General features: G+C 45.6%; 1 protein-coding gene across 5 annotated transcripts in view; it reads left to right on the forward strand.

Moving 5' to 3' along the window:
- LOC130276192 (RNA-binding protein 6-like) overlaps nt 1-27254 on the forward strand; it is an 82549-nt gene that overhangs the window by 39134 nt on the left and 16161 nt on the right. For all 5 annotated transcript variants that reach the window (XM_056525201.1, XM_056525205.1, XM_056525206.1 and 2 more), the window contains exons 7-9: nt 11520-11594; nt 11677-11737; nt 12256-12441. In XM_056525201.1, the coding sequence (XP_056381176.1) occupies nt 11520-11594; nt 11677-11737; nt 12256-12441 (322 nt within the window). The remainder of the gene's footprint in view (nt 1-11519; nt 11595-11676; nt 11738-12255; nt 12442-27254) is intronic.

The following is a 27254-nucleotide window of genomic DNA, read 5'->3' on the forward strand; positions in this document are numbered from 1 at the left end:
GTAATAGTGCACGGTCCTCTCTAGTATTTACTGCTTTAGAGTTTAGTATCATCTGCAAAGATTGCTACTTTACTATTCGACCCCTCTACAAGGTCATTAACCCCTTAAGGACTCAGGGTTTTTCAGTTTTGCACTTTCGTTTTTTCCTCCTTATCTTTTAAAAATCATAACCCTTTCAATTTTCCACCTAAAAATCCATATTATGGCTTATTTTTTGCATCATCAATTCTACTTTGCACTGACATTAGTCATTTTACCCAAAAATTCACGGCGAAACGGGAAAAAAATCATTGTGCAACAAAATCGAAGAAAAAACGCCATTTTGTAACTTTTGGGGGCTTCCGTTTCTACGCAGTGCATATTTCGGTAAAAATTACACCTTATCATTATTCTGTAGGTCCATACAGTTAAAATGATACCCTACTTATATAGGTTTGATTTTGTCGTACTTCTGGAAAAAATCATAACTACATGCAGGAAAATTTATATGTTTAAAAATGTCATCTTCTGACCCCTAAAACTTTTTTTAAAATTTTTCCACGTACAGGGCGGTATGAGGGCTCATTTTTTGCGCCGTGATCTGATGTTTTTATCGGTACGATTTTTGTTTAGATCGGACTTTTTGATCCCTTTTTATTCATTTTTTAATGGTATAAAAAGTGACCAAAAATATGCTTTTTTGGACTTTGGAATTTTGTTGCGTGTACGCCATTGACCGTGCGGTTTAATTAATGTTATATTGTTATAGTTCAGACATTTACGCACGCGGCGATACCACATATGTTTATTTTATTTATTTACACTGTTTTTTATGGGAAAAGGGGGGTGATTCAAACTTTTATTAGGGAAGGGGTTAAATGACCTTTATTAACCCTTTTTTTTTTTTTTTTTTTGCAGTGTTATAGGCCATAGGGACCTATAACACTGCACACACTGATCTCTCATGCTGATCACTGGCGTGTATTAACACGCCTGTGATCAGTGTTATCGGTGCTTGACTGCTCCTGTCTGGATCTAAGGCACGGAGCAGTCATTCGTCGATCGGACACCGAGGAGGCAGTCCCGGTGTCCTGTAAGCTGTTCGGGACGCCGCGATTTCACCGCGGCGGTCCCGGATAGCCCAACTGAGCAACCGGGATACCTTCACTTTAGAAGCGGTGGTCAGCTTTGACCGCCGCTTCTAAAGGGTTAATACCGCACATTGCCGCGATCGGCGACGTGTGGTATTAGCCGCGGGTCCCGGCCGTTGATGAGCGCCGGGACCGACGCGATGTGATGCGGGGTCGCAGCGCAACCCCGCTTCATATCGCGGGAGACGGTACAGGACGTAAATATACGTCCTGCGTCGTTAAGGGGTTAATAAATATATTAAATAGAACAGGCCCCAGGACTGACCCCTGTGGTACCCCACTAGTAGCATTCACCCAATCATAAGTACCATTAATAACCACCCTCTGTTTCCTATCACTGAGCCAGTTACTTACCCACTTACACACATTCTCTCCCAGCCCCATCCTTCTCATTTTATGTACCAATCTTTTATGTGGCACAGTATCAAATGCTTTGGAAAAATCCAGATATACGACATCCAGAGATTCCACCTGGTCCAGTCTGGAGCTCACCTCCTCATAAAAGCTGATCAGGTTAGTTTGACAGGACCGATCCCTCATAAAGCCATGCTGATATGGAGTCATACATTTACTTTGATCAAGATACTCCAAAATAGCATCTCTTAGAAAACCCTCAAACACTTTACATACAACCGAGGTTAAACTAACAGGTCTAGAATTCCCGGGGTCACCTTTTGACCCTTTTTAAACATTGGCACCACATTTGCCATGCGCCAGTCCTGGGGAACAGTCCTGATCTCCGTTTATAATTACTACTTTATCGTTTTTTAAAGGGCCTACACTTTCATTTTTAACCTTTTTGCTATTTATATAGTTTTAGTTTTACACTCTTTGGCAATGAGTCCTTGGGGGACATGTATCATTTCCAATGTATAATAGAAGTTTTTTACCCCTCTGCCTGTTGTCTAAATTTGGCGCAGCTGCGTTAAATTTATCATTCTTGTGCAGCTACTTTCTTGAATTGCGTTGAAATTTAGAATTCTCCTCAGCATAAATTTACACCGCAGCTCTATTTAGTAGGACCTTTGTCTGCAGCGTATCTGCACCTAAACAGTAAATGTGTCCTCGTTATTAGTTTTAGAATTTTTTTTCTTCATTATGTAGAGTTTTAATCTCACAATAATACCACTTTTTGCACCCAATTATAACACATCAATTATACCAATGTCCTTATTCTTCATTTAACATCTGTGACACCCCTGTGCAAATCACCTCAAATGTACATGGTGCACTCTACCTTATGGGCCTTGTTGTGCGCCCGCAGAGCACTTTGCGCCCACATATGTGGTATCTCCGTACTCTGGCTAAATTGTGTCCCAAAAAATGGTTTTTTTTTTTTTCCCATTTACCTCTTGTGAAAATGTAAAGTATGCGGCAAAACCTGCATGTCAGTGTAAATAATTTTATTTTTATACACTAACATAATGGTGTAGACTCCAACTGTTCCTTTTCATAATGGGTAAAAGGAGAAAAAGCCCCCCAAAATCTGTAAGGCAATTTCTCCCGAGTACGGCGATACTCCATATGTGTCCCTAAAATGTTGCCTTGAAATACGACAGGTCTCCAAAGTGAGAGAGCGCCATGTGCATTTGAGGCCTAAATTAGATTTTTACATAGGGGTATTCTATGCCAGTGTTTCACAAACAGGGTGCCTCCAGCTGTTGCAAAACTCCCAACATGCCTGGACAGTCAATGGCTGTCCGGCAATACTGGGAGTTGTTGTTTTGCAACAGCTGGAGGCTCCATTTTGGAAACAGTGCCATACCAGACGTTGTTCATATTTATTGGGGAGGGGAGGGGGGCTGTGTAGCGGTATGTATATATATATATATATATATAGTGTTTTTTACTTATTTTATTTAAGTGTAGTGTAGTGTAGTGTTTTTAGGGTACAGTCACACGGGCGGGGGTTGACGGTGAGTTTGCTGCATCTCAATCTTGCAGCACTCCCTGTAAACCTCCGCCCATGTGAGTGTACCCTGTCCATTCACATTGGGGGGAGGGGGGGGGAAACATCCAGCTGTTGCAAAACTTCAACTCCGAGCATGCCCTTTGGCTGTCCGTGCATGCTGGGAGTTGTAGTTTTGCAACAGCTGGAGGCACACTGGTTGCGAAACACGGAAACAGACTCAGTGTTTCGCAACCAGTGTGCCTTCAGCTGTTGCAAAAACTTAAAATCTCAGCATGCAGTGACAGCAGAAGTACATGCTGGAACTTGTAGTTATGCAACAGCTGGAGGCCTACTGCTACAACTCCCAGCATGCCCTTTGGCAGTCCGTGCATGCTGAGGGTTGTAGTTATGCAACAGCTGAAGGCACACTGGTTGCAAAACACTTGAAAGTTTTTTACTTAACTTAGTGTTTCCAAACCAGTGTGCCTCCAGCTGTTGCACAACTTCAATTCCCAGCATGCATGGTCTGTCAGTGCATGCTGGGCCGTTATAGTTTGGAGGCACAGCTGGAGGCACACGGGTTGGGAAAAAGAGTTAGGAAACGAACAATGTTTCCCAACTAGTGTGCCTCCAGCTGTTGCAAAACTATAATTCCCAGCATGGCCAGACATGCTGGAAGTTGTATTTCGGCAATATCTAAAGGGTCAGATGTTGACGAACTACAACTCCCAGCATGCTTGGGCAGTCTGGGCATGCTGGGAGTTCTAGTTTTGCTACAGCTGGAGGTCCACAGTTTGTAGACCACTGTATAATGGTCTCCAATCTGTGGTCTTCCAGATGTTACAGAACTACAACTCCCAGCATGCCTTGACAGAGTGGGCATGCTGAGATTTGTTATTTTGGAACATCTGGAAGAGCACAGATTGGAGACCATTATACAGTGGTCTCCAAACTGTGGCCCTCCAGATGTTGCAAAACTACAACTCCCAGCATGCCCAGAAAGCCAAAGGCTGTCTGGGCATGCTGGGAGTTGCAGTTTTGAAACTCCCAGAGGCAGCAGTGAGATCGCTTTACGGCGATCTCCCTGCTGCCAATGAAGATGCCGCCCTGCTACAAACTCACCGTGGGGACGCACCACCCCCGGGACCGCCTGGAGGATGCCGCTCGCATCGGGACTGCTCATGACACCGCATGGCCGGGTAAGTGACGCTGGGGGACGGGTAAGGGACACTTAGCAGAGTGGTGTGTGTCCCGATCCCGTGATCCGGACTCACACACCGCGCTGCTAAGTATTCTCATAGCGAAACACTGCTATCAGCTAGTCAGATTTGACTAGCTGATAGCAGCGATCGCTGGGGGGGGGGGGGGGGGGGGGTGTATGAAACCCCCCGTGGTCACATGGTAAGATGGCTGGTTATCAGTGACAGCCACCATCTTACCGGGCGCTGGGGAAAAGTATAACGGAAAGCAGTAAATTGTGAAAATAAAAGGAGAATGATCTACAGTGTTAAGTGGATTACAAAGCTATTTTAATGTGACGGAGCTTGTTCAATGATAACTTATCAAACATTTCCTATGTAAATGTATTAAATTGTTGGATCATAAAATACCAATATACAAGTGATCTAATGAATAACTGAACTGGAAACAAATATTCTATATGCAAATTATTTTAAAAGTGCTTTGGAATAACCAAGGAGTAAAAAGCAATATAAAGCAAACCAAATGAGGAATTGAGATCGGAAAGTAAAAACATTCTGGTGGTTTCTTAGTAGAACTTTCCTTCAGAAATAGAAAGGATTGCTACGTGCAATTAAAGTTGGCTTATATTTATGGGGAAAAAGACGCACTGGCGTCAAAATTTTTGGTGCAAAGGAAAAGAACGCAGGTAATAAATCCATGTGTACTATAGATGTCACTCCAAGGTACCCTGATTCAGCCACATCTGGAGGACATGCTCTACCAAAATGCGCAAAAAAAGGGCTTGCGCAAAATTTTGCGCAAAAAAATACACACAAAACAGGGGTAAAATCTTTGATACATGTCCCCCCATGTCTCTATTTTTGTGGCTTTTATCTGTTTTTTTTTAATATATTCTACATTTTTCTCTATAGCTTTTTAATGCTTCTTCACTGTCGTCATGTTTTAGTAGTTTAAATGCTTTATTTTTCCATTTATTGCCCCCTTCACATTTTTATTCATCCATATTGGTTTTCTTTTCTTTCTGACCCTTTTATTCCCATAAGGTATATACATCTTACAGTGAGAATTTAAGATATTTTTAAGTCTCCCATTTAGTGTCGGTATTCTTGTTTTATACTGTTAAGGGCTTCTCTGAGTTGATCAAACTTTGCCTTCCTAAAGTTCATTGTTTTTGTGGCCCCTCGAGAGATTCCCTTATTGAAGAACAAGTTATAATGTATTATATTATGATCACTATTTCCTAGGTGTCCTTCTACTTTCACATTAGTTACTGTCAGATCTGTTAGTTAATATTAAGTCCAGTAGGGTGCCCCCTCTGGTCGGGCCCTGCACCATTTGGGACAGATAATTGTCTTTAGCTATAGTCAGAAACCTGTTTCCTTTGAGATTCACAGGTCTCAGTCTCTATGGGAATTATCCCCAGTCCTTCTCTTATTGTGCTCGTTACTATACTTCTCAATCTAGTGTATTCAAACCATACTCTCCCTTCAACCTTCTTACTACTTTTAATTACTTCCCAATCCAACAATTTACCTTCATGCCAGATATCTTTCATTATTCTAACATCTAAATTCCTTAACACTTCAATTTCTTTATATTTAATTTCCTCTGTTAAGTGTAAATGAATCCATACTATAGCTGTTGAACATTCCCCTTATCCCCATTTCTTATTTGTCCAAATCCAAAATTTTTCTGAAATCGCCACATTACATAATTACTCCATACCTTCCCGCCTAGTTGCCCTGATTCTAATACTTGAAAAATATATTTACCCTGACACTTTTTCATCAAGAACTCAAGAGGAGAGCCTTCTCCACTCATTTATGTAATATATCTTAGAAGCTAAGAAATACCGTCTGATGTCCGGGAGTGCCATACCCCCTTTACCTTGTGGTAAACACAAATAATCTAGCTTTATGCATGTCCTCTTCCTCCCCCATATCAAAGAGTTAAAAATTTTGAATATTTTTTGGGGAAAACACAATATATACTATATACACCATATGGGAGAGGACCCAAATATGTATAACAATTTTGGAAGTATTATAGTTTTCCTCAATACCATTTTATCAGCTCTAAATATTTTAAGCTCGTTCCAGACCCTGGCCTTTTCGACTTTACTTCATTAGTGGGTTTAAATTTAGTTTATGATGGTTCTCCAGCTGAAATCTGTATTCCCAAATAGGTGGTGGTCTTCTTTCCCAAGAATTCTCACTCCACAAACAGTACAGATTTGGACCAATTTATACTTAACCCTGAATATTTACCATACTCCTCAATCACCTCTCTTCCTCTGGGCAATACAAATGTCTACCTTTCCCCCCCCAAAAAAAAATCAGTGTACAACGACAGTTTGTCTTCCCTCCCCCCTCACTTCAAACCCCCCCAATACTATCATCTCCTCGAATCATAATCGCCAATGGCTCGATCGTCAGGGCAAAGAGCAAGAGGGAGAGAGGACATCCCTGCCGCATTCCTCTCGACAGTGGAAAACTATCCGATAAGTACCCAACCATTTAAAAAAATATATACATTTTCAAATTGATCCAGTATAGTCCCACTCCACCCTGTCAAAGGCCTTTGTGGCATCTAAGGACAGGATGGAGTAGGAACTCTCCCCATTTAGCTGGATAATCTGGATATTTGACAGAACTCTGTGTATATTGTTTTGCCATACAATTAGGTATAAATCCGCATTGGTCATCACTAACCAAATCTTGGATGACACTCTGCACCCTAATCGCTAGGGCCTTAGCATAGATTTTAATGTCTGTGTTTAAGAGTGATATGGGTCTGTAAGAACCCACATCATCTTCATCTTTCTTCATTTTTAATATTTAAGTTATAGCAGCGTCCCGCATTGAATCTGGAAGCTGCCCTTCTTCTCTCTTTACATATTTTAATACCCTGAACAATGCTGGAAGCAAGATTTGGCTGTACCTTCAATATATTTTGAATGGTAGCCCATCGGTCCCAGGCGACGGGTTACCTTTTATTGACATTAGAGCGGAATTTAATAACTGTTAAGGGGGCATCAAGGCTCTCTTTTTGCAATTTTGGTAATCTCGGAAGGGCAATATGATCCAGGTATTTCTGCTTATCACTTCTAGTTTTAGTACACTGTCTTGTACAGTACAGAATAATAATCCCTGAATTCATCGATTATCTTCCCTATCTCTGTCCTTCGTTGACCGTCCTTATTCTTTATTGCTGTTATTTTCTGATGTATTTGCTGATTATTCACAATGGCCATTAGGTATTTATTTGGTTTCCCTGCTTGAACAAATCTCTCCTGATCCAGAAAGAGCAATTTATTTCAATTTTTCCCCGAAAGATCATCCTGCATTGCCTGCCATCTGTTGTTATCCTCTGACGGGTCTTGTACAAATTCCTCCTCTGTTCTCTTCATTGCTTCTTTCCTCCTTTTCCTTTTTAAACTTTTTTTTTTTTTTCCCTCCTCCTTCCTAAAAATTTCTCTAGTCTGCCCCCCCCTCCTCTCAAAGAGTTTATCTTGATCGTTCACAGGACTGGTAGATTTCCTCGCTCTAGGGCCCATCTGACACAAAGTGCAATTACACCGGAGATATATACAATCAGAAAAGGGTGAAACCAATATTTTTGTTGGTGTTTTGTAAACCAATATTAATCAGTTGATGATACAGTACTTCAAAACCACAGGTGTTACTAACGGCCGGCAAATACACAAATTTCTTTGCGCAATCAAACAGTACTGGTCCTTTAGTAATGCAGATCTCCTGCCTGCAGTTATCCGTCCCTCACCCACAGTTCCATATACACTTTTGACCAGAAAATATAATCGCTTGCTACAATTACAATGAGTGTTATTAGTCACTATATTTACCAGACATACAAAACGTGTTTAGTAATGTTAAGTTAGGCACCTCACATCAGGCCATGATCAGACATTTTTGTTAATATTACAAAGTTAACACCAGCTACCAATTCGCCTCATGTAGTATTACAGTTGTTATTGAATTAGCGGCTCAGTAAGCGCTGGCCTCTATCCGTACGGGCTATCTCATGTCAGTCCAGCAGCGATTCTCAGAATATAAGCCAAAGAAATCTTGTCAACAGTGTGATTAGTCCAGCAATGACATTCTTTGAGATTAATAGGGTTAATTACTCACTCTGATCCCAAAGGCTATTGTTAGTCACTGTTTTCCTCAGTCATGCCAACAGTATTAATGTTAGTAATATTAAATAAGCTAGCAAAGTCTCATAAGTGGGCGTCAAGCAATATTTGCGATATTATCTCCCTCTCTTTGGGGGGTATTCAAGCTATGTTAATAGCAATTCTTGGACAAAATATAAGTTGGAACGATCTCGCCCGTGATGGAAGTTGCGCCCTATGGTGATGCTCCACGATCTCTTCAATGCCTGGTGTGCTGCAGTGTGGTTAACCCGCTTCCATTCACTGCCACTGCTTCCCTGCACTGCCACTGTCCTCCTCCCTCGTCCGTTTGCACAGGTCAGAGGCTCAGGGAATCCCCTCCAGCCCTGTTTCTTCTGCCATCCAATCCGGGCCACAGGGCGCAGTCCCAGGACTCGGACGGTCTTTGGCGGGAGAACCTACAGCAATCTGCCTCCGTCCAGGGACCTCGTCAGCTCTGTCCTCGTGTCCCGCAGCCTCAGTCATCCTCCGTCAGCCGAGGCAATCGCGTCGTGCCGGCTCAGTGTCCATGCACGGCACGTGACCCACCGCTCGCAGCTCCGGGAAGAGCAGCGACACCAGGCTGCGTGATCTGCAGCAGCGTATAGCTAGTCAGGACCTCCTGGTCTCCAATCACCTCTCCTCCAGCTTCCCCACCACAGCTCTCACATACGGTGAGTAATCGTCACATGCAGCTGGTGCAGACGGATCAGGGCAGCATGGGCCTCAGGTGCAGGGGGAGGAGTTGTATCGGCTTCCTACCATCATGCTTCCTCCTCAATTTTCGGACTATTTCTACGTACAACTGTTTATTACAGTTTTTTTCAGTCTAGACAATCCTTAGTAATACATTTTATTTAAATTGATACATAGTTTTTAATAAACTGAATCCAGATAGGAGCAAATTGTCAGTTGTAAGAGGTGTTCCTTTCACGGACTTCAACTAGAGATATTAAAAATGGCAGGAGTCTGTATTAGAAAGTTGCAGAAGTTTCCATTATACATTGACAGTTTTATTAAGGTAGGACTAAATTACTTTCAGCTGGAGCTTGCACTTGTAAGTTAGGCTGCATTCACTTCTCGTTTATGCAATACTGTAGCCATATCCAGTTTCTGTAAAAAAAAAAAAAAAACGTATGTCACCGGACCGAAACATATGCAAACGTATGCAACCATATATGCCTCCTCACGTTTTTAAACTGTATACGATTTAAAAATGGATATACATTTGCATGTGTTTTAATACGTTTTTCTTGAAAAAAATATATATACGGTTTTAAAGTTTGTCAACATTTTATATAAAGTTCTTTTTATTGAATTTCCCAGAAAAAAAGAAAAACCGTATTGTGCAAACCGGATGTAACCGTATGCACAAACGGTTACCATAGAACTCCATTTTAAAATAACCGTATACAGGTTGGATACGGTTTTTGACCGGGACACAAAACCGTAGTAGACTACGGTTTGGTGTAACGTTAAAAACCGTATACAACCGTAAATTATGCAAAACGTACACAACCTGATGCTAAGGTTGGTATACGGTTTACAATGAAATGCCTCTGTATACGGTTTGCACTACGGTTCGATACGTTTTTTTTAATCAAACCGGATACGGCAACCGTATTGCAAAAACGAGGTGTTAATGCAGCCTTAGCGTCTGCTGCGTATCCTTGTCACATACTTGCATCTGACAAAAAAGATGACGTCCGCGGCTTATTTATGATGCGTCCTGCTATAAGACATTATAGTTGAAGATGGAGATCTGGACCACATCTGCGTGATGTATAATCTAGGATCTAGACAGATGAAAGTGTTCAGGTGGTATGACCTGGCTGAGCAGGCAAAGTGACTCTTTATTTGTCACTTTCTTTTACGGCTCCCTGACCAGGAGAAAGAATCGGGTTGTGACGTGGCACGATTTCTTAAGTATTCAGTCAGAATCCAGCAGTCGCCGAACATCAAGATATTTAAAAGACCTTATTGGCTATATGATTCGTGGAGAAGGTTTCTAATGAAGATTTAGCTGACTCTGTATCTGTTATACAACAATAAAAAAAACTTTTACATTTTGAGCTTTGTTTTTCTTTACAGCTTTGGTCCAGTCCTCTAAATCTGAATTATTGTACGATGAATAGCTCTGCAACTTCCTAGTTCATTTTTGTTCTGTCCCTCACAATTTTTAAGATCACAGCTTGCTGTCAGTGAATGGGAAGGTTTTCTTTATTTTCCAATGCTATGATAATATTTTCCTGCTTACACAACTGGATCAGACTTGTTACAGTGTGTCAGCGTAAGTAAGACTTAGCCTGGTGTCCAGAACAGGAGAGAGATTTTTGCTGATGTGTTTAAGCTTGCAGAGGAATGTTTACCCTGATGTCCTCAGTTTATAGGGCCCCTGTTTTCAGTTTTACTTTTAGCCATTTTTATTACATAAAGCTATGTTCCCAAAGGTTTTTCACTCATCTTTTGCCCTTCACAGTTCAAAAATGGCTGGGAAAGTACTTTGTGGGAACATACGCTGTAACAAGCCCCCCTAGCTGTGTGAGCAGATGTAGATCAGGATGCGTCCATTCACTAACAGCAAGCAGAGAGATCTCTTAAATGAGAGGAACTGAAACACAGAGGGAGATTTATCAAGCTGTCTTTTTATTAAGATTTTCTTTGTTGCCCATAGCAGCCAATCTGAGCGCAGCTTTTATTTCTCACATTGCTTTGGTAAAATGAGAGCTGAGGTCAACAGAGAATCTCACTACAAGGCGGTTGAACAAGTCTCTCAAAGTCTGTTAGAAAGTTTCAAAACTTAATATTACCCGACGCTGAAGTTACTCCAAAGGACAGATGCATCTACATGGACATATTCTAAAGATGTAATAGATAACCTCAGTCATGCTCCTGGAATCATCACTAGTGAAGAGCCTTTTACACAATATATTTGGGAATATATCCATATTAGGGGTCATTTAACAGTTTGAACAGTTACTGCCTCCTGATTCTTCTGTTTTATCAGTATTTGCACAAGGAATATGTTTGCAGCTAAGTGGCTGCTTCTATTTTATGTTTGTCCCCTCTTGTCGTGGTGGTGGTGGTGGTTGCTGTGTTTTTAAATTGTTTGTTTTACTTTTAGGGCATCATACATTTCAAAGGTAAGAAGGTCAATCTGAAGTATATTCCCAATTCAAACCGGTGGAATTGTCAGCAGGTAAGATCTGTACCTTGTACTGACCAGATGTACTGCTTTACGGTGCTACTTCTTTTCTAACTTTTACATGCTTGTCTTCCAGTGTAAGGTGGTGAACGTGTTATCTAAGGAGAGGTGCTGGCAGTGCAGTGCGCTTAGGGCAGGTATGGCACTCAGCAATTTGTCATACTTTCCTGTATATGTGCTGCAAGCTAAAGTCTGTGTAAGCACATCATGTTCTCCTCTTCCAGTTCATATGTTACATTCCTACCCTCCATAGCTTTTAGTAGTTGTTCTTATGTGGATCTTGTGTTAACTGGTATCTTTCGATTTGTACTGACATAAAGAGCCGTTCACTTTAATGCATTGTTCTTTTCCTAAAAGTTTACTTTTTTATTTTATAGGACTCAAAAACATGAATTACTGTGCTTTTGTGTCCTGCAAAATTAAGCGTGCTTTTTTTCCCCTAGTATCCCATACATGAATTTAACCTGAGTTCCCTTATTTATCGCACTGCAAAATGCCTAGTGTACTCACTGCATCTCCCACAATACACCACAGCAGGTGATGAATTGTGCAGAAAATCAAGTAGCAGGGAGACATGAAGTCCTGCATCTATACACCAGTGAACCATTATGTAGACATGACCCTTATGATCAATCCTCCTTCTCTTTATGTGTAGGATCTGACCACCTGCTTCTCCGAGATACTCTTAAAGATGCCAAGGCGACACCCTTTCCTACTTCACGACGTGCCAGGAAACGTAAGGCCAAACAAAGTTCCACTACCCTCAGTCCTGACAGAAAGAAAAGGAACCCCCTGCCTAAAACCAACAAAGGAGGAAAGTCTGCAGAGTCTGAGAGTGCCAGTGAGTAATGGGTAGTGGATGATGAGTACCCTTGTCACCTACAGCAGTGACTCTGCGGGATAAGATGCTTGGTGATATAACAATTACATCAGTTTTATTATCCCTTTTAGGTACCTTTTTATAAGGGGTTGTCCCAACTCGCAAAGTTATCCCCTATACACAGGACTAGAATATGGGAACTGATTCTACCCTTAAAATGGAGAGGCAGGTTGCGCATTTGAGTTGCTGCATTCATTCTGTGGCAGCTGCCAAAGATAGCAGAGTACAGCAGACTGCTTATCTTCTATTCTGTGGTAATAACTTTAAAGGGGCACTGTCATTGTTAAAGGGTACCTTTCATCAAAAAAAACTTTTGATACATTATAGATTAACGAGTCTACGATTAGGCACATTTATGTGCGAAACGCGTCAGATGTCCTACCTTGTACAGCGATTTCTTCAATAAAGTAACGCAAGCTTTTATCTAAAACTATCCTGGTGCCGGACCTCGTCTTTGTTCTTATCCATTAGAAAAGCTGGAGGCGGTACCAGCCTGTCTACGGCACAGGTGGCGAGAAGGGTGTGCTAGCGGTGAGCGGCTCATACTTTGCTACAGATTATAGATTAATGTATGCAGAATAACTTTCCAATAGCATGTTATAAAAAATATGCTTCTTTCTATTTCATTTTCCACTTTGAAAAAATGACCACTAGGGGTCTCCCTTCCAGTCCTTTTTTATAGATTTCAGACTCATGCAGGAGTCCTATATCTCAGACTGCTGCTGGGACACAGACAAACTCACCACTGCACACTGCCAGGGAGCAGTGTTGAGCTTGTCTGTGTCCCAGCTGCAGTCTGAGATTTAGGACTCCTGCATGAGTCTCAAATCTATTAAAAAGGACTGGTAGGGAGACCCCTAGTGGTAATTTTTTCAAAGTGGAAAATTAAATAGAAAGAAGCATATTTTTTTTATAACATGCTATTGGAAAGTTATTCTGCATACATTTATCTATAATGTATCAAAAGTTTTTTTGATGAGGTACCCTTTAAAAACTTTTCATATATTGCAGGACTCATTATAATATGACATTTCACAATATACACCTGTTAAATTTTTTTTTACATTTTCACATGAAATTCAAGCTCAAAATAGCCGCCACCAGGGGTCGCCTGTCTTTTAGCCAGACAGACTAGTCTAGATTTTACAGCATACTGGATATCGTCCGTAAAGCATACCGGTATCCAGTATAGGAGATTTCTATTGAGTGTATGCAAAACTACAGATAAAGGATGTGTGGACATGCTGGGAGCTGTAGTTTTACAACAGCTGGAGGCAACACTGCTCTAACACAGTTATTTACAAACACTGCCGCTTCAGTTGTTACTAAACTACAACTCCCAGCATGCTGAAATAGTCAAAGCTTTCTCAGACTCCTGAATGACCAAGACATCAGACATTCAGGAGTCTGTGAAAGATGAATGACACACATAGTGACAGCTATGCTGATTAGCATCCAGCTTTACTAGGAGAAGATAAAACAGATAGAACATGTATTCATTAAAATGCTGTACTTTTATCTAAAAAAAATCCTTGCACTAATTTTATAAAGATCTATTCTTATATTTATACATTTTATCCTGTGATGAATTCACCATAATGTGTTCTGATTACTGCAGTCAAGCTCCAAGCATCTTCCTCTGTTAAACATGTACAGCATAAAACCAGAGAGAAAAGGCTTAGAGAGTAGAGAGTACGGATTGGCTGACTGCCCAGGCTTGCTTCTGTGAGGGAGACAGACTGACACGCCCCCTCCAGCTTGCACAACGAAAAAGTAACTCACCAGCAGATAAATTCTTATCTCTGGATATATAGGTCAGAGACACGTAAAATTTATATGCACATAATCAGGATTGGTCCTGAGTAACATATCACTTATTTATTATTATTTTTTTTTGCCCTATGACAGGTACGCTTTAACCCCTTAACGTCCACGAACGTAAATGTACATCCTGATGCGGAGGTACTTTGCGCACCAGGATGTACATTTACGTCCTGTACATGACCGCGAGCAGAGGAGCGGTGCTCTCGTCATGCACTGCTGATAGCAGCCGGGGACCCGCTGGTAATGGCAGACATCAGCGATCGTGCTGCTGTCCGCCATTAACCCCCTCAGATGCCTTGACCCCTCAGATATGGTGAACAATACATGTTTAAATGGATGATTGGATCTACCGCTGCGCTGATGCGGGGATCCGATCATCTTAAATGGCGGCCGGAGGTCCCCTCACCTGCCTCCGGCCGTCTCCAGGGGTCCTCTATTCTGGTCTGAAATCAAGCAACCCAGAGCAGAAGATCGACTATAAAACTGATCAGTGCTATGCCCTATGCATAGCACTGTTCAGTATATGTAATCTAATGATTGTAGTAAATAGTCCCCTATGGGAACATAATTGTAAAATAAAAGTAAAAAATAAAATAATAATTTGATAAATCCCCTCCCTCAATAAAAATTTAAATTGACTCTTTTCCCATTTTACCCCTAAAAAGCGTATTAACCCCTTAAGGACTCAGCCCATTTTCACCTTAATAGTCTATTCACATGTACAGTATTCTGCGCAGATTTTGCAGCGCAGGATTTTCTGCTGCAGATTTCAATGTAAACTGAATGACTGAACACAGCTTGAAATCCTGCGCATTAAATCGGCGCATCTAATCTGTGCAGAATACTGTACATGTGAATAGACCCTAAGGACTCAAATCTTAGTTTTTGCACTTTTTCCTCCTCATCTTCTAAAAATCATAACACGTTCAATTTTACACCCACAGACCCATATAAGGGCTTATTTTTGCATCACCAATTGTACTTTGTAAGGATATTACTTATTTTACAACATAATCTGCGGCAAAACAATTATTTGTGGGGTGAAAGGAAAAAACGCCATTTTGCTACTTTTTAGGGCTTCCGTTTCTGCGCAGTGCACTTTTCGGTAAAAATGACAATTATCTTTATTCTTTAGGTCCATACGGTTACAGGGATACCCAATTTATGTAGGTTTTATTTATTTTACTACTTTAAAAAAATTATAACTACATGCACAAAATTAATGTTTTAAATTGTCATCTTCTGACCCATATAACTTTATTTTTCTGCGTATGGGGCTATATGTGCGCGCGCGACTGAAGGGCACAGTCCATAGAGTATGGTCTGTTAACCCTTCCTTGCCACCGACCAGCACCAGGTTGTGCCTTGGGTCGGGGTCGCCTATTGCCTCTGCTCGCCCCGCTTATTGAAGCCTGGTATAATGCAGTTGGCCCAGTCTGGTTGAAGAGGGAGCACTTTTCCTTTACTCCTAGAGAGGTAAGTATATCTCATCCTTAGGCAAGTGTGTACCTGCAATCCCCCACCGCCCTCGCCCCCCTCTATTCTATCAGGGGTTAATCTGGGAAGGGGTTCAGTTGGCCTAATCTTTGTTGAAGAAGGGTCTTGGGGGTTATTCTGGGGAAGGGGTACAGCCTCATCTTTATTCAAAACCTATGTGGAGGGGGCACCTTTTTGGGTCCTGCTGCTGTGGCGACAGCTCACCCATTCTAAGTATGCGCACGCTGCTGCAGCATACTTTTGGACCTTGTCTGCAGCCGTCTCCATGGCTCTGGGGATCGCTGCCGGCTTTTCACTACCTCCGTGCGCCGGCGGGGTATCGCGGACTTCTGGACCGCTCGCAAATTTAGTACACTGCTTCCGCCTAGTCCGGTCGCGCGTAGCTACGCATACGTATTTTCGGGCCTGGATGCGCTCCAATCGCCACACAGCGCACACACGGCAGGCTTGTTCAGCCTCTCCCATGCTTGCGCACGCTGCAAGGGTCCTTTGTCTCCTCCCCTTGTTACTGAGGATCGTGACGTGCCACAGCTCTGGAGCCACTGCTGCTGCACTCTGCTCCACTGCCCTCCTCAAGCTGCTGCTGCACTCTGCTCCTGTGGGTCTCCTCTACGGCTGCTGTAGCAGCCAAGACCTTGTATTGCAAGCTCCCTTTGCTCCTAGCAAGACTACAGGAACCTGGGTGAGCTTGTGCCATTTCTTTTGTCTCTGGGTAGCTGACTTCTCTGTATTTTGCTATGTCTGTCCCCAGCTTAGAACCTTCTCACAGACAGGCGGTCTCTGCTTTGGTCACTTACTATGCTTGCACGGGGTGTAAAGTTAAAATTCCAGGGGTTTCGGCTGGGATTCTGAACCACATTCTGATTCTGAGGAGCTGTCATCCATGTCGTACTTGGACAGCTTGGTGTCAGCCATCAGGGACACCTTTCATCTACAGGACCCTGGAACTCCGGACCCTGCTCCTGGAGTTTCCTTTACACTTACTCATCGCTCTCCCTAGATCTTCCATCCTCATAAGGAGTTTGATGATCTTCTTTGAGACTGCCTGGAAGCTTCCGGAGAAGCGCTTCCAAGGCACTAAACGGCTGAAGACTGTGTCCGTTTTCCCAAGAACTTGTCTCAAAATGGACCATTCTGCCGTCAGTGGACCCCCCAGTCTCCCGTTTATCTAAATCCACCACCTTACCGCTGCCGCTTCCTTCAAGGACCCCGTGGACAAGCGGGTTGAAAATCTGGCGAAGTATGCCTTTGAGGCAGTTGGGTCCTCCCTGCTTCCTGCTTTTGCATCGACCTGGGTCTCAAAGGCCTTATCGGTTTGGGCTTCTCAGCTCCAGCAAGGGGTGTTGTCCGGGGCCCCTTCTGATGATCTGGCAGATATTGCTCTCCAGATCTCTAAGGCGGGTGACGATTTGTGTCAAACTTCCTTGGAGTCGGCACACTGTGCGGCCTTTGCGTCCGGCATTCTAGTCGCCATTCGCCGCTCGATGTGGATTAAAGCTTGGAACGCTGATGTGGCTTCCAAAAAATCTTTGACGGAAATGAGGTTGGACGACATCATATCTGATTCTACGGGCGGCAAGAGTTCCTTGCTTCCCCAGAATAAGGCACGCCGTTCTGATGCTCGTCGCAAGACTGCTCCCTTTCGCTCCCTGGGCTCAGGGCGCCAGGACAGGTCTGATTCCTCACAAGCTTAAGAAGGCCGCATCCTTCAGACCTCGCCCCTCCTGGAAGCAGGATGGCCATTCCAACCGTTTTCCCGCAAAGTCAGGAACTCGCAAGCCTACTTCGACCTGAATGGGTGCCCCCACCCGGGGCTCTCCCTCGGGTGGGCGGTCACTTATCTCTCTTTCGGGACGTCTGGTTGCCACACGTCCAGGATTCCTGGGTTCGGGACGTTGTTTCCGATGGTTACCGGATCGAGTTCGGTTCTCTTCCCCGGGATTGTTTTTTTCGGTCCCGGCCTCCCCGTTCACCTGCCCTGGCGGCAGGTTTTTGCTCTGCCATTTGCACTCTGCGGGAGCAAGGTGTCGTCATGCCTGTTCCTTCTAAGGATCGTTTCCGGGGTTTTTATTCTAACCTATTCGTTGTTCCCCAGAAAGAGGGAACGGTCCGTCCGATTTTGGACCTGAAGCTCCTCAATCGGCACCTTTCGACTTAGACGATCTGCTTATCAAAGCTCCGTCCCTGGCCGAAACCAAAGAGTCTCCACGTCACTCTGCAAACTCTGACCAGTTTCGGGTGGCTGATCAACGAGAAAAAATCCAATCTTTCTCCCTCCCAGTCTCTGGTTTTTCTGGAACTTCGGTTCGATACCGGGAGGGCCCGGGTTTTTCTCCCTCCGGACAAGCAAAGTGCTCTTCTGTCCGGTGTCCGCCTCTTGACGCCCAACTCCAGTGCCCATTTGTTCCTGCATGGTAGTGCTGGGCAGATTGGTGGCAGCCATAGCGGCGGTTCCGTTCGCACAGGTTGCCGCCCGCTTCAATGGACCATTCTGTCTCTCTGGGACGGATCTCCCCTGTCCTTGGATCGTCGTATCAGTCTGCCCTCCTCGACCCGCCAGTCGCTTCTTTGGTGACTCCGCTCTCCTCTCCTCCTGAGCGGCCGCTCGTTCCTTCCGTTGAACTGGTTGGTCCTGACAATGGACGCGAGTCTCCTCGGTTGGGGGGGGCGTTCTTCTGGACCGGACGGTCCAGGGCCGCTGGTCCCCTCAGGAATCCTGTCTTCCCATCAATGACTTAGTGATCCGGGCCATCTTCATTTGTCTCTGGCACTGAGAGTCCCTTCTCCGGGGCCGCCCGGTCCGCATTCAGACAGACAACGCCACGGCCGTGGCGTATGTCAACCGTCAAGGGGGCACTCGCAGCCGCGCTGCCATGACAGAGGTGTCCAAGATCTTGATCTGGGCAAAGCGCCTGGTTCCCTCCATATCAGCGATCCACATCCCAGGGGTGGAAAACTGGGAAACGGACTTTCTAAGTCGCTCCTCTCCCGAACCCGGGGAGTGGTCTTTTCACCCAGAGGTGTTCGCGTCCATTTGCCGTCGCTGGGGAATTCCGGACGAGGACCTCTTTGCGTCCCGCCTGAACCGACAGGTTCCGGCCTTCATGGCAAAGTCCAGAGATCCTCTGGCATTAGCCGCGGACGCTCTAGTCATTCCCTGGTCTCGGTTCACGCTCCCCTATCTGTTTCCGCCACTTTCTCTTCTGCCCAGAGTGCTGAGGAAACTCAAGGCGGAAGGCATCTCGGCCATTCTAGTGGCTCCGGATTGACCCTACCGCTCTTGGTACGCCGACGTAGTTTGGCTCGTGGCGGACGTTCCCTTTCGGCTGCCGGATCGCCTTGATCTTCTTTCTCAGGGCCCACTTTGCCACCCCAATTCACTGCCGCTACGTTTTACGGTGTGGCGGTTGAAACCGCGGTGTTGAAGGCCTGGGGTTATTCGCACCATGCGTTTGACTCTTAGTTCTCTCAAGGATCAAGTGTCGGCGCTGTATTCTTTTTCAGCGGCCTCTGGCTTCTAATTCTTCGGTTCGCACCTTCCTTCAGGGGGTAGCTCATGAGATTCCTCCTTACAGGTCTCCTACTCCCCCCTGCGACTTGAATTTGGTCCTAAGTGCCTTGAAGTCTGCTCCTTTCGACCCTATCCGGGAAATCTCCCTTCGTTTCCTTTCTTGGAAGGTGTCCTTCTTGGTTGCCGTGACCTCCATCCGGCGGTTGTCAGAATTGGCAGCTCTCTCCTGTTAACTCCACTTCCTGATTCTTCATCAGGACAAGGCTGTGCTCCGACCAGTACCTTCTTTTCAACCGAAGGTAGTTTCTTCCTTTCATCTGAACGAGGATATCGTTCTTCCCTCCTTCTGTCCTGCCCAGTCTCATCCTAAGGAGCGCTCTCTCCACAACCTAGATGTGGTCAGGGCTTTACGGGCTTACCATTCGGTCACCTCTTCCTTTCGACGGTCGAATTCGCTGTTTGTCCTTCCGGAGGGCCGACGCAACGGTCTGCCAGCTTCTAAGGCCACCATCTCCAGGTGGATCCGGTCCGCCATTTCTGAGGCGTATCGTACTAAGGGGAAGAGGCCCCCCTTTCCGGGTTACGGCTCACTCCACTCGCTCTGTGGGGGCCTCTTGGGCGGTCTTTAACAGGGCTTCTGCTCTACAGGTGTGTAAGGCGGCCACTTGGTCTTCGGTGCACACGTTCACAAAATTCTAGCAAGTGCACACTTCTGCATCCGCCGACGCCAGTTTGGGGCTTAAGGTTTTGCAGGCATTTGCTTGATTCCGGGTTGATTTGCTTTTCCCGCCACCGGGGACTGCTTTGGTACGTTCCACAGTTCCTGTGTCCCCAATGGAGCTGAACGAGAAAAGGAGATTTTTTTTACACTTGCCGTAAAATCTTTTTCTCGGAAGATCCATTGGGGGACACAGTTCCCACCCCGTTGGTTTCTAGTTTGTTACCGGAGGGGGTCGGTCGCCTGTCAGTTTGTTGGTTCACTTGTTTTTGACTGGGCTCCCTCCGGACTTTATAAAATTTTCAGTTCCTCTTATTGCTTTGGGACTAAAACGGAGTGTTTCTAAGGCAGTAGGTGGGGTATACCCTGCTGGGAGGAGCCGACTTCTTCTTTTTTTGTTATGCCTAGTGTCAGCCTCCTAGTGGCAGCAAGATATACCCACGGTTCCTGTGTCCCCCAAAGGATCTTCCGAGAAAAAGATTTTACGGTAAGTGTAAAAAATCTCCTTTTTGATCGCTTTTTATTATTTTTATGGTATATGAAGTGACCAAAAATTCAAAATTTGTCACAAGGTTTTTTTTACGTGCACTTCATCGACCGTGCCCTTTAGCTAACCTTTTACGCACGCAGCAGTACCACATATGATTTTTTTAAATTACATTATTTTATTTTAAAAAAATAGGAAACTTTTATTCGGGGGGGCTTATTCATTCACATTTTTTTTTTTTTTTTTTAACACTTTTGATGTGATAGTTCCGATCCGCTCCGCTGAGCTGCTGGGATGGTTTTACTTTTCAGTTTAGACATATAAGGGGTTAATACTGGGCATCAGGCCAACAGGGACCCACGGGGTTTAACACGTTCTTTGCTCATGAGAACGGTTTAAACCCTGTTCGTGGGATTAGGTACGCCCTGAGTCCTTAACGGGTTAAATAATAATAATAATAATAATAATAAACCTACTTGGTATCGCCGCGTGCGTAAATGCCCAACTATCAAAATATACTGTTAATTATCCTGTACGGTGAACGGCGTAAACATAAAAAATAAAGTCCAAAATTGCTGTCACATTTTATTTAAAAAAAAATAATTAAAAAGATTTAAAAGTTTCATATACGCTAATGGGGTATCGTTAAAAAGTACAGATCATGGCGCAATAAAAATGAAGTTGTTAAAGGTGGTCAAAATAGGGTGTTTTTAAACATACTGATTTTGTAAAAAAATTTAAATTTTTAAAAGCAGTACAATAAGGAGATTTTTTTTTATGCTTACTGTAAAATCTCTCGGAGGATCTATTGGGGGACACAGACCATGGGTGTATGCTGCTGTCTCTAGGAGGCTTGACACTATGGCAACCAGAAAAGTCGGCTCCTCCCAGCAGGATATACCAGCCTCCAGGCCACTGAGCTAATCGGTTTTAGTCCCAGAGCAATAGGAGAAGACCGACAGGTCAAGAGAGAAACCACGAACTGTCCGAGCAACTAGAAGAAAAGGTAACTGAACACCCTTTGGACGGATAACTGAAATAGGAACACCAGAAAAAGGGTGGGAGCTGTGTCCCCCAATTGATCCTCCGAGAAAGAGAAAAGGAGATTTTTTATGTTTACCGTAAAATCTGTCGGCTCCATTGGGGGACGCAGATCATGGGACGTACCAAAGCCGTCCCTTGGGTAGGTAAGGAATCATTCAGGTGGACAGCTGGACCACTGCCGCCTGCAATGCCCCACGGCCCAGAGTAGCATCAGCTGATGCAAAGGTATGAATCTGGTAGAGCCTCGTGAAAGTGAGCAAAAACGACCGCGTGGCCGCTTTACAGAACTGCGAGGCCGAAGCCCCAAAAAGCGGGTGGAATGAGCCAAAACCCTGAAGGGTGGGATCTTTCCCTTGCAGTGGTAAGCTTCCGAAATAGCAGACTGGATCCACCTAAAAATGGTGGCTGTAGAAGTAGGTTGTCCTATACGACGACCTCCCGGAAAAACAAAAAAAGGAGTCACACTGTCAAAAGGAAAAAGTGACTGAGAGAAGTCCGAACAGCCCTTACCACAACCAGGTTGTGGAGCAAATGCTCCCTGGGATGAGAAGGGGCCGGACAAAAAGACGGCAGGACGATGTCCTCATTGAGATGAAAAAGTTGAAACCATGTCAGGTAAGGACGGACGGAAAACAACATGTCCTGGTAGACAACCAGGAATGGAGAACGTCAGGAGAGCTGCCAGCTCTAACACCCTCCGAACAGAGGTGAGAGCACGCCACCTTAAGGAACACCACCTTCCAGGGAAGAAGGACTAGGAGGAATGTCCCTGAGAAGTTCAAGAGGAGCGCCTTGCAGGGCACCTAAGACCAAGTGTAAATTCCAAGGGAAGAAGGGGACCGATAAGGAGGGGAAGCGTGTGCCACTCCCTGAAGCAGGTCTGGACATGAGAATTGAACGCCAGAAGACGTTGGAAAAGAACGAAAATGGTCAACTTTGACCCTTTAGGGAGCTGAGAGCCAAGCCTTGGACCAGCCCTTACTGGAAGGGAAAAGCGGTCGGGGGAAAGGAAAACCACGACCAGAGAAAAAGGCTGAGTTTCACACCAACGAAAATAAGACCACCAGGTATGGTGGTAATTCTCTGCAGAGGAAGGCTTGCGAGCCCTCAGTATGGTGCGAACCACTTGGGAAGAGAAAACCGCGGGTTCTTAGAACCGCGGTCTCAACCGCCACTTCGTCAAAAGCAGAGACGGTAAATAGGGGTGGCTTAGGGGACCTGAAATAGGAGGTCCGGGCGAGAGGGAAGGCGCAGCAAGTCATTAGGAGCCTGACCGTGACGACATACCACGCCAGTCTGGGCCACAAGAATGGCGGGAATCCCTCTGCTGTGAGTTTCCTCAGGACCCTGGAATGATAGGAAGGGGAGGGAACAGATAAGGTAGGGCAAAGCCCGACCAAGAGAGAGCGGAACGCTTCGGTTGTGGCGGGACATGCAGAGGTCCACGCCTGGAGCGTCCCAGAGGTTGCAAGTCACCGCAAACACCTCCGGATGTAGGACCCACTAGCCTTGGATGGCTAAGAACCGGCTGGGACAGACCACTTCCCAGTTGAGTGCGTCCGGAATGAAGATCACTGAGATGGCCGGAAAGCTGAGCCCCACCAAGAAGGGAATTTCCCAACTAAGCAAGCAAAGATAGAATTGCCCTAGTCCCAACATGTTGATGGGGAGGAGGACTTCTCGGGGGACCAAGGCCCAGACAAGGCCGGTCCTTGAAAAACACCTCCCCAGTCCGACAGACTGGTAGGAAGGGGCAGAAAGGAGCACCCCTGAAAAAGCGGGGGGAAAAGTAGCCACCATAGAAGGGACCGACAAGACTGCCGAGAGAAGGAACTTGCGGTCGAGAGGCAAAGGAGACCTGTCCCACCGGAAGAGAATCACCAGTTGAAGAGGTCGGTGATGAAGCTGGGCGAATGGCACGGCCGCCACCAACCGATCAGGACATCCATGCAAAAGCGAATGGAAACTGGAGCAGGGTGCCGAAGTCATCGGACTCCTGACAAGAGAGTTAGCCGATTATTCTACTGAGTCGAAGCGGGCAGAGGCCGCGTCGAATTGGAGCCCCAGGAGAGAGGTTGGACTTGTCCTGAATGACCATCCACTCAAACAAAAAAAGGGGGAAATACTCACCTTAGCAGAAAAACTTGCCTCATGAAGTCTTCCTAAGAAGTCTTCAGCCAGCTTTTTGTCACCTGCATCATGCCGGGCTACCATGTGCGAGCGAGGCGAGCAGGGAGGTAGGGGGACCCGGACCGTGAGGTACAACCCCAGGCGGTGACCATTGGCGAGAGGGGGTTGACAGTACATGACGCAATGTCTGTGCCCCCTCAATCGCAATGGGGAAACAGTGAGCTGCAGTTCCTGAGTCCCCACCTGATAACAGGAAAGAAAACGGAATGAAAAAAACTCCTCCCTAAATGTAGGAAAATAATAAAATGTAAGACCTGGTCTGGAGAGAACTCCAGACCATGTCTACCTCCTTAAGACACTAAGCTAAAACTGATTAGCTCAGTGGCCTGGAGGCGGGTATATCCTGCTGGGAGGAGCTGACTTTTCTTGTTGCCATAGTGTCAAGCCTCCTAGAGACAGCAGCATACACCCATGGTCTGTGTCCCCCAATGGAGCCGATAGAGAAATGGGTATCATTTTAATCGTATTGACCCACAGAATAAAGAACACATGTCATTTTTACTGTAAGGCTGCTTTCACACTATGAGCATTCATCCGTTATTAAATGTCCATTTTCTCTGTAAAAACGGACGTTTAATAACGGATGAAATAAAGGGTGCTAACAGCTGAATAAATATTCATCCGTTACCCTTATCCCTAATGTATGGCCAAACACCTCTGCCTACAGACTCCCACAGCCGGGACTACTACTGCTCCCATCATGGAACAGACTTGTTTCCATGATGGGAGTAGAAATTCCCTGGCTGCAGGAGTCTGCAGACAGCTGGGGAGGCTACATTAGTGCTTGTACTACTACCCCCATCATGGAACAGCCTCTGTTCCATGATGGGGGTTGTAGTACAGGGGCTGAGGGATTGATCGCACCGGGTTTCACTTCTGAGACCCGATGCGATCAAAAGCTATTAAGCAGGGGAGCGGGCGGCATGCTCCGCAACCCTGCGAGGTATCAGTGTGTTTTAACTTTAATTTTTGAATCCCCCGCGGGAAGCCCTGAATGGCCGATCAGGGCTCTCAGTGAGAGATTGAAAAATGAACTTTGAGAGTAGCAGGGGCCAAAGAGCACTGTGGGGGGCAAGATATATAGGGGCGCAGACATATAGCCTATATATCTAGCCCCCCAGCAGCACATTAGATATGTCCCCCGCCTGCGCATTAAATATTTACCCGCTGGCGCATTAAATATATACCCACCGCCAGCGCATTAAATATATACCCCCGCAGCGCATGTATATGTGCCCTCGCAGTTCTTCTATATACATATACCCCTACCACCGTATAAATGAAAAGTATTTCTATTAGCAGCGTATAGTGCCAGGAGCCGACACTATACGCTGCTAATAGAATTACCTTTCATTGATATGGCAGCAGAGGTATATGTATGTAGAAACACTGGGGGGGCAGATAACCCTATATGTCTGCCCCCACAGCTCTTCTATAAACACATGCCCCTGCCGCCGTATGAATGAAAAGTATTTCTATTAGCAGCGCATAGAGCCGGGAACTGACTCTGCCTATGCGCTGCTAATAGAAATACTTTTCATTCATATGGCGGCAGGGGCATGTGAATATAGAAGAGCTGTGGTGGGCAGACATATAGCGTTATCTGCCCCCCCCAGTGCTTTTACATACATATACCTCTGCTGCCATATGAATGAAAGGTATTTCTATTAGCAGTGCATAGTGTCTGCTCCCGGATCTATGCGCTGCTAATAGAAATACTTTTCATTCATACGGCAGCAAGCAGGGGCATGTGAATATAGAAGAGCTGTGGGGGGCAGACATATAGCGTTATCTGCCCCCCCCCCCCCCCCCAGTGCTTCTACATACATATACCTCTGCTGCCATATGAATGAAAGGTATTTCTATTAGCATCGCATAGTGACGGAAGCCGGCAATATGCGCTGCTAATAGAAATACTTTTCATTCATACGGCGGTAGGGGCATATGTATATAGAAGAGCTGCGAGGGCACATATACATGCGCTGCGGGGGGTATATATTTAATGCGCCGGCGGGGAGTATATATTTAATGCGCCGGCGGGGGGTATATATTTAATGCGTCACGCAAAAATAAAGCCCTCCATATGGGTCTGGGGATGGAAATATAAGAGTTATGGATTTTAAAGGTGAGAAGGAAAAAACGAAACTGCTAAAATAAAAAAGGGATACTCTGGTGGAAAACATTTTTTTTTTTTTCTCTATCTGCCCCATTGGGGGACACAGACCATGGGGTGTATGCTGTGGTCACTAGGAGGCTTGACACTATGGCAACAAGAAAAGTCGGCCTGTCAACCCCCTCTCGCCAACGGTCAGCGCCTGGGGTTGTACTTCATGGGTCCGGGTTCCCCCTATCTCCCTGCTCACCTCACTTGCACATGGTAGCCCGGCATGATGCAGGTGACAAAAAGCTGACTGTAAGCTTCATAGAAGACTTCATTAGGTAAGTTCTTCTGACTGAGGTGAGTATTTTCCCCTTTCTCCCTTAGGTGCAGATTTGCAACCTCTGGAGACACTCAGTTTTTGGCACACCTGTCTCATGGTCTAAGGGGGTCTCTTTATTACTGGGGTGAGCAGTGTTATTTTGGATGGGGCACAGCTTACTTCACATTTCATTCAAACAGATGTGGGTGTTTTACTTTAAGCGGCTGACAGCCGCGGCGTTCTTCTATGCAGGCGCACGGAGCGCCAGCTTACTTTCACTTTCGGCAGCAGGCTGCTGCCGGCGGCGTCTCGTCCGCTCAGTTCCCGGCGAGTGCATATGCGAATGACGTGCGCTCGGGGCAAGGAGCGGGCGCCATTACTGTGTTTCTTGTTGAAATTTCGGTGGCCGGGTGCATTAGCTCCGCCCATCCAGGACCGCCAGAGCGTCTAGGGGCGGGAACTGCCCACCAATCAGTGCTGTGCACGCGATTATGGGTGGCAGGGGCCAATCAGCAGTGCCCCTGATTCTGGCACGCCCCTCTCTTGCTATTGGCCAGCATTTCTCCCTTCTCTATCTACACTAGAGCAGAGTTCTCCTCACAGCAGCTGCCCTGGGGACAAAGACTTGGGTGAGAGAGTTCTTTTTTCATATGTCCGTGCCCAGAGCTGTTCCTCCCTCTAAACAGACAACTGGAACATTTAGTTTACCATTTTGTCTGTAAAAGCTGTAACTCCAAAATGCCCTGTTCTGCTGAACCCACTTGCTCTGCCTGCTCCACTGCTCCCCCAGACCACCCTGCTATTCTACCCCGGTTGTCTTCCAGACCCGGTGGGTTCGGCCACCCCTCCAGCCTGGGTTCTCTCCCTCCCCCAGTCTATATCCGACTTGGCTCAGGTCTCCCGTTATGTGGTGACTGCATTGGAGAAGCCCCCCGGAGGGCCCAGCTCTCCCCCCTATACTGATGCTCTTGCAGCGTCATAGGGGTGTTTTTCATCTGACTCATCCTCAGAGTCTTCTGGCAGGCACGGGCGTTCCCCTCACAGGCATCGCCCCGTTACTCCGCCCTGTAGCAAGCGTCGCTC

This window comes from Hyla sarda, chromosome 6 (assembly GCF_029499605.1).
Source record: "Hyla sarda isolate aHylSar1 chromosome 6, aHylSar1.hap1, whole genome shotgun sequence".
Classification (NCBI taxonomy): Eukaryota; Metazoa; Chordata; class Amphibia; order Anura; family Hylidae; genus Hyla; species Hyla sarda.